At 47.7% G+C, this 7,544-nt stretch overlaps 1 protein-coding gene across 2 annotated transcripts in view; it reads right to left on the bottom strand.

The window, feature by feature from the left end:
• Window positions 1–2,343: 2,343 nt before the first annotated feature.
• Mrps28 (mitochondrial ribosomal protein S28) overlaps window positions 2,344–7,544 on the bottom strand; it is a 130,611-nt gene continuing 125,410 nt past the window's right edge. For both annotated transcript variants that reach the window (NM_001412947.1, XM_087634373.1), the window contains exon 3: window positions 2,344–2,623. In NM_001412947.1, coding sequence (NP_001399876.1) covers window positions 2,452–2,623 — 172 coding nt within the window. In that variant the 3' untranslated portion in view covers window positions 2,344–2,451. The remainder of the gene's footprint in view (window positions 2,624–7,544) is intronic.

Here is a 7,544-nt window from a genome sequence, read left to right as displayed (position 1 = left end):
GGTTGGAATTTCCAAGATTGCTGAAAGGCATTTAATGAAGGGAGCAGGAAGGACAGTGAGTGGGAGAGCTGAGATGTGAATGGGTCTGAAGGATGTCTAAAGGAAGGGTAATAGCAGGCTCTTTCTAAAGATGGGCTCGATGCCCTCCTGCCATGAAGGAATGGGCTTGTTTGCTCTGCCAACTCCAGACTGAAGGCAGTGACAGAGAAGTACTGGCAATCTTGAGGGGTCCGAGCACCATCTTCCTATGATACCCGGGAAATTGGGGTCCTCATTTGGACTCTTAGTCTTGTTAATATACAATTTAAGAAGAGAATGGACTCAAACAGGGGCCTGAGGACAATTTATTAGAGTCTGAGAGGAAACCCTCAGGGCAGGCAAGCTACAAGTCTCTCAGGGGAGGGAGAGAATAGAGAACTAAAGCCGTGCGGCTGCTTAGGAGAAGTGGAGATGGACGTCAGCCGCCCAGGGCATGCAGCTGAAGGAAAGCTTCCAAAAAAGCAAGGAAGCCCAGACAGAGCCTTAGTTAAGGATGGTAACAGCATCCTTCAGTTCTGGCCAGCATCAGAACGAAACAGACAGAAGAAAGAGATAGTTCGCCTTGTGAGTGGGGCAATCTGACTCCACTGAACCACAGGGACTACAATAGTAAAATATTTTCTTATGGTGAACCCTGCTAGGGGTGGCCACCAAGTCAGGTCCCAGGCTGGCTCCACTGGATTGGCCCCTAAGGGAGGAGACAAGGTTATGTCTACCCCTAGAGGTAGAGTTCATTCTTTATAGTGGCCCCATGTTTCATCCCAATGTGACACACCACACCTCTAGGAAGATGTGAAGTATCATCGTTCTCCCCGTCCCTGTCACAATGAGATGGCATTCCCACTTTTAACAATGTTCTAGGAAGAGGAGAAACTATGTGGTTTCTTGAAGTAGGTCAGAAAAGCTATGCATGTTGTTTTCTTGTACAAGGTCAGCCATCATGGAGACAGTCTATTCCAATATTACCCTGCGAGAGGCCGTGCGTGTATGACATTCTGACCAACTCAGTAGTTCCAGATTACTCCGCCCATCTGGGAAGTCCCCCAGTGGGACTTCGGATAAGACATTGTTTTCTTGTAGCACTGAGTATAAAACTCAGGGCCTTATACATACAAAACAAATGTTCTATACTGAATTACATCCTTGGACTTTCGGACTTCATGATACGTAACACACAAAACTGCCAAAGACAATGCATACACCTCAGCGTGGAGCTTTGGCCGGCTTGGAACTTGCTATGCAGATGAGGCTCTTCCTGCCTCATATCTACCCACCTGCCTCTACCTTCTCAGTGCTGGGATCAAATGCATGTGCTCTCATGTTCCCCATACCCTCCCGCCCCCTTAAAAATGCCTGTAGCTTACACGGTTTTATCTTCTAACTGCCTCAGAACATCTCCACTTGCTGTCCAGTAAGGATCTCGACATGCTGCAAACTGAGCTCTGCACAGCCCTCTCAGCCCTGCTCCTCTGCAGCTCAGTTAAGGACAGTTGTAAAAGGCAAAAGTCTCGTTGTCACCTCCCACTCCTTTTCTCCTAATTCATATTCATAGTGTAGGAAATCCTTTTGGCTTTATCTTTAAAATATGCCCAGATTCCAACAATTCTCCACTTGTCCCTACGCCTGTCCCTGGCATCTCTTATCTGGAAGTGGATCAGCAGTTTCCTGACATGCCTCGCTATGGTAACTCCTGTGTCACTGTCAGACTACTCAGTCAATCTACTCCAGGGAGCCACGGAAGTAACAGGGAGATCACACTCGACCTCTTCCAAGAATCCACCAACAAACCGCTGGACCACCGTAGGCAAATGTCAAAGGACCTGTGGCGTCTCCCTTGCTTCTCTTCACCAGCTCTGCTTCTTTCTGGTCTTGAACTGGAGAGGTCCAGGCCTACTCAGGGGCTCTACACTAGGCACTGCCTGTGTGGGAATGCGCTCCCCCAGAGACTTCCTCATGCACGTCTTGTAAGGCCCTGGGAGTCACTGCTCTGTGGCCCTGTGCTGACCACATGTAAATTTTGACCTGCCACTTAGAACCTTGTACTCATCCGTGCTTCATTTTCTCCCGAGCAGGAGCTACTACCACACAGTACACTTGTCTTACTGACTGTGCACTTTCCAAGCTAAGGCAAGCGGGGCTGCATTACGTGTTTACGGTTAGAATCGCCCCCTTCAGGCGGTACTCAAAGCACTGACTGAACCTGAGAAACATCAGGATTGCTTGTATTACCCCAACCCAACAAAAAAAGGGTAAGAAAAGGAGGTGGGGGCAGCACAAAATGACCATGGCAGGGAAGAGCCATGATGAGTTTTCATTTATTACAACTTTATTCAGTTACTTAGTCACAGTCTTCTGATTATATTCTTGACAGCTTTCTGGGCTCAAAACGGGTGAGAATGCAGCAAGCAGAGTTCATTGCTTGTTGAGTCGTTCCTCTCTTGATTTTGAGTCTCTGCTCTCTTGGAGTCCTAGGAGAACTGCGTCAGCCTCCAGGATCGTTGTATCTGTGGTCCCACCCAGGAACCTAGACGTCAGTTCAAGATCCAGGAGACGCAGCCTGACCCTGGTGCCTCTCTGGTACTTCCTAAAAAAAAAATTTTAAAAAGTCCATTAATTCTGCAGGCCACACATAAACAGATCTGAAACTGAAATGCAAATTCTAATTTTCATTTTTACTGGCTGAAGCTTTGTAAGTTCACACTGGTATGTGAGAAACAATTGTATTTGATTTTCAAGTGTATCAGAAATTTCAGTTTAAAGTTGCCTTTAAAGATGTTACTTATTTATTTATTTAGTGTGTGTATGAATGTGTGGTGTATACATGCTTATGTGGGCACACTGATGAATCAGCCTGCTTCCACCTTAGACTTGGATGCTATCTTACAGTAAAGACAAACCAGACTCACTCCTGTTAATGGTTGCATCTGCTTCTCAAGGATTGGGCTGTGCCCAACCTGTAACCTTAGCTACAGATAGCTCTGCTTGGCCTGTTCCTGGAAATGGCAGCCGTGCCTTTGTCATTGAGACCCATTTGCTGTTGTCATGGCCGCCATGTGTTGACCACCTTGTAACCATGTTTTTGTTTCAGAAGGTTATTATGACCGACTTGTTATACTTACATAACTCTGCCACTCTACATGCCAAATACCCCATTTGGAGCCCCTACTGCTGAACTATAAAGAACTCACGTCTCACCCATGTCTAATGCTGATCTCCTGAACGCTGCCCTTAGGGGGGACAGCCTACATATACACGTGGAAAAGCTTGCTTTAATTTGATTTGGCCATGATCTGGGTGCCTGTGGTGTTTCTCCTTGCATCTGTAGAATTAATATTTTGCATACATGTGTGCATGAACACATATGTGTGCACATACCTACTGAGGTCAGAAGTCAACGCCAGGCAGCTTTCTTAGGTTATTCTCCACCTTACTTTTGAGACAGCACCCATCCTTTATTGAGCCCGAGCTCATCAATAAGCTAGGCTGGCTGCTCGGGCCTCAGGGCTCCACCTGTCTCCAGCTCCACTCATGTACTGCTTTTCTGAGATAGGACATCATGTAGCACAGGCTGGCCCTGATCCTCTTGCCATCACTTGAAGTGCTTAGAGTACAGGTGTGCACCATCATATTCAGCTATTTAAATATTTTGTACTATAAATAAAACAATATACTCAATTCTGAAATTCAAACAAGTCAGGTCTTAGAACTGCTGTTTATTTTTAATGTCACTTTTTGTTAGAGACAGAGTATCAAGCAGGAAAAACTCATACATTACTTTCCTCCTAAAATTGTTTCAAATGAAGTAAAATATTACAAATGTAGCAAAGTATTTGACATCTGAGACAGACTGTACCAACCAGTATTAAACATAAAACAGTTGTATAAACCTGAAAGACATCAGATGACCTGGAATAAGCCAGATGCAGAAAACGTTGAATAATCTCATTTAGATGCAAGCGAGAAAGGGTTGAACTCATAGCAACAACAAGGAGAATGGAGGTTGCCAGAGACGGTGGCTGTGGGGTTTGGGAAGGTATTAATCGACGAACACAAAAGGTGCAGTTACACGGCAGGAATGCGTTCAAAACAGCGGCAATGTTTTATATGAAAATAGCTGAGTTATCACCATGGGATGCGGGAATCAGCAAGGGAAGGACTAACAGGCCCAAACACTGCCAATGTGGCACCAGCAGGGTTTGCCCTTTCCCCTTCCCTCTGCCTTGCTAAACTCTTAGATTAACATCCCTGAAGCTAGCCCCCATGGTCTATTTCCTTATTTGGTCACTGCCTCATTCCTGAGACTAAAAACACCATGGTCCAGCAACTGAAATTCATCACTGGCTAACCTGCTGTCCAGTCAGGACTTACCAACTCGCCCTGGCAGACTTGCCGTTTCCTCCTCAAAAACCCACTCCTGCAAAATCCCTGCTGTCTGCCTTCACCCCAGACCAGACAGCACCCCTCCCCGCTGTCTTTGTACTGAGTCAGTAGGTGGTGGACTGATGGAGAGAAAGAAGTGAGCCAGCAGGTGGTGGGCAGCTGGAAGACAGAGGAGCTGAGCAGGTTATGAGCTGGGAAGAAAGGAGACTGCTAACAAACAAGCAGCAGAGGGCCCATGCCTTCCTGCTCTGAGAAAACTGACCACTGTGTGAGTGTGGTGGCTGTGACTTCCTCACCCAGGAGGAAGAGCAGGACCTGCAGAGTGGAGGTCACGGCTGGCTGACATGTCCGCTCTGCCGCTTCTCACTGTCGGCCCGTCTGCTCACCTCTCTAGTTGGCTGTGCTGGAGGCTCCCCAGGACTGGAGGACTCTATGCTGAGTTACAGTTTACTGTGCTCTGTTTAACTCTGGCCAGGGATTTATTCCCATTGGAATCTCTGGACAAACAAGTAAAGACGCACAGAAGCCCTGCTCACCACATGTCCGACTGAAGCAGGAGCCACTATGAAGAGCAAGTAAAGGTAGAGGCAGGAGAGAGAGAAGCACAATGGTGTGGGCACTATGAATGGAGGAGCTGGAAACTTTAGGTGGCAAGGAGCATAATCGCTTCTCTGCAATCATTTAAAGCCTTGTTGTAAACTCTGGAGATGTAGCTTAGTTGTAATGCACTGGCCTTGCCTTCCATCCCCTTCCTTCTCAAAAAGTATTAGGAGATGGTGTGTTCCCACGCCATTCAGAGAAAAGGAAAGTATTTGTCATCTGGGAATGTCTGAAAACAACATATACACACAGACTTTAAGCTCTGTCCTTATATGGAATGGTCTCAACATTGTGTGGTACGTGGAAGGGAAACTAAGTGCATACAGTTATGTGAGTACTACTCTTGGGTAAATGAAAAGAATCAGATGAAAATATGTGAAGAATATACCTCATGGGAAATGTACAGGGAACTGGTGACTGCACTGCCTCCAGAGAGAATAAATAACTGTGTGTTTTGAAGATGGTAGAAAGATGAAGAATGCAAACACGTGCTTATTAAAAGGTTTTTTTAGTACTTGTTATATTACAAAAGGTTTCTTCATAAAGAAAGTGAAGGCAGCAGCTCTCTGCTCCCAAACCCCGTGGGAGAGAGACCCCACCGCCTGATCAGGTGGGCACTCCTGAGGCTGCAGAGCGGAGGAGACCACCAACACTGCCCACCCCTGCCCACATCCCTGGCCCAAGAGGCAACTGTATAAGGCCTCTGGGTTCCCGTAGGGGAGGGCCCAGGAGCGGCAGGACCCCTGCGCCTGAGACACTGCCGGAACCTGAAGGAAACAGACCAGATAAACAGTTCTCTGCACCCAAATCCCGTGGGAGGGAGAGCTGAACCTTCAGAGAGGCGGACACGCCTGGGAAACCAGAAGAGACTGCACTCTGTGCACATCCAGGCGCCAGAGGAAAACACCAAACGCCATCTGGAACCCTGGTGCACGGAGGCTCCTGGAAAGAGCGGCGCAGATCTTCCCGGTTGCTGCCACAGCGGAGAGGACTTAGGCAGTACCCCACGAGCAAACTTGAGCCTTGGAACTGCAGGTAGGACCAATTTTTCCCCTGCAAGAAACCTGCCTGGTGAACTCAGGACACACAGAGGCAAAATTCCTCTAAGGCCGGGCACTTCCTGTGTTTACCGGAAGTCCCACACCGGCGGATCCCGGACCGCAGCAGCTCTCTGCTCCCAAACCCCGTGGGAGAGAGACCTCACCGCCTGATCAGGTGGGCACTCCTGAGGCTGCAGAGCGGAGGAGACCACCAACACTGCCCACCCCTGCCCACATCCCTGGCCCAAGAGGCAACTGTATAAGGCCTCTGGGTTCCCGTAGGGGAGGGCCCGGGAGCGGCAGGACACCTGCGCCTGAGACACTGTCGGAACCTGAAGGAAACAGACCGGATAAACAGTTCTCTGCACCCAAATCCCGTGGGAGGGAGAGCTGAACCTTCAGAGAGGCGGACACGCCTGGGAAACCAGAAGAGACTGCACTCTGTGCACATCCAGGCGCCAGAGGAAAACACCAAACGTCATCTGAAACCCTGGTGCACGGAGGCTCCCGGAAGGAGCGGCACAGATTTTCCCGGTTGCTGCCACAGCGGAGAGGACTTAGGCAGTACCCCACGAGCAAACTTGAGCCTTGGAACCACAGGTAGGACCAATTTTTCCCCTGCAAGAAACCTGCCTGGTGAACTCAAGACACAGGCCCACAGGAACAGCTGAAGACCTGTAGAGAGGAAAAACTACACGCCCGAAAGCAGAACACTCTGTCCCCATAACTGGCTGAAAGAAAACAGGAAAACAGGTCTACAGCACTCCTGACACACAGGTTATAGGACAGTCTAGCCACTGTCAGAAATAGCAGAACAAAGTAACACTAGAGATAATCTGATGGCGAGAGGCAAGCACAGGAACCCAAGCAACAGAAACCAAGGCTACATGGCATCATCGGAGCCCAATTCTCCCACCAAAGCAAACACGGAATATCCAAACACACCAGAAAAGCAAGACCTAGTTTCAAAATCATATTTGATCATGATGCTGGAGGACTTCAAGAAAGACATAAAGAACTCCCTTAGAGAACAAGTAGAAGCCTACAGAGAGGAATCGCAAAAATCCCTGAAAGAATTCCAGGAAAACACAATCAAACAGTTGAAGGAATTAAAAATGGAAATAGAAGCAATCAAGAAAGAACACATGGAAACAACCCTGGACATAGAAAATCAAAAGAAAAGACAAGGAGCTGTAGATACAAGCTTCACCAACAGAATTCAAGAGATGGAAGAGAGAATCTCGGGAGCAGAAGATTCCATAGAAATCATTGACTCAACTGTCAAAGATAATGTAAAGCGGAAAAAGCTACTGGTCCAAAACATACAGGAAATCCAGGACTCAATGAGAAGATCAAACCTAAGGATAATAGGTATAGAAGAGAGTGAAGACTCCCAGCTCAAAGGACCAGTAAATATCTTCAACAAAATCATAGAAGAAAACTTCCCTAACCTAAAAAAAGAGATACCCATAGGCATACAAGAAG

The sequence above is a fragment of the Rattus norvegicus genome, chromosome 2, assembly GCF_021556685.1.
Source record: "Rattus norvegicus strain SHRSP/BbbUtx chromosome 2, alternate assembly SHRSP_T2T, whole genome shotgun sequence".
Lineage (NCBI taxonomy): Eukaryota > Metazoa > Chordata > Mammalia > Rodentia > Muridae > Rattus > Rattus norvegicus.
Note: the sequence above shows the minus strand (reverse complement) of the source record. Positions and strands in the feature narration are given on the sequence as shown.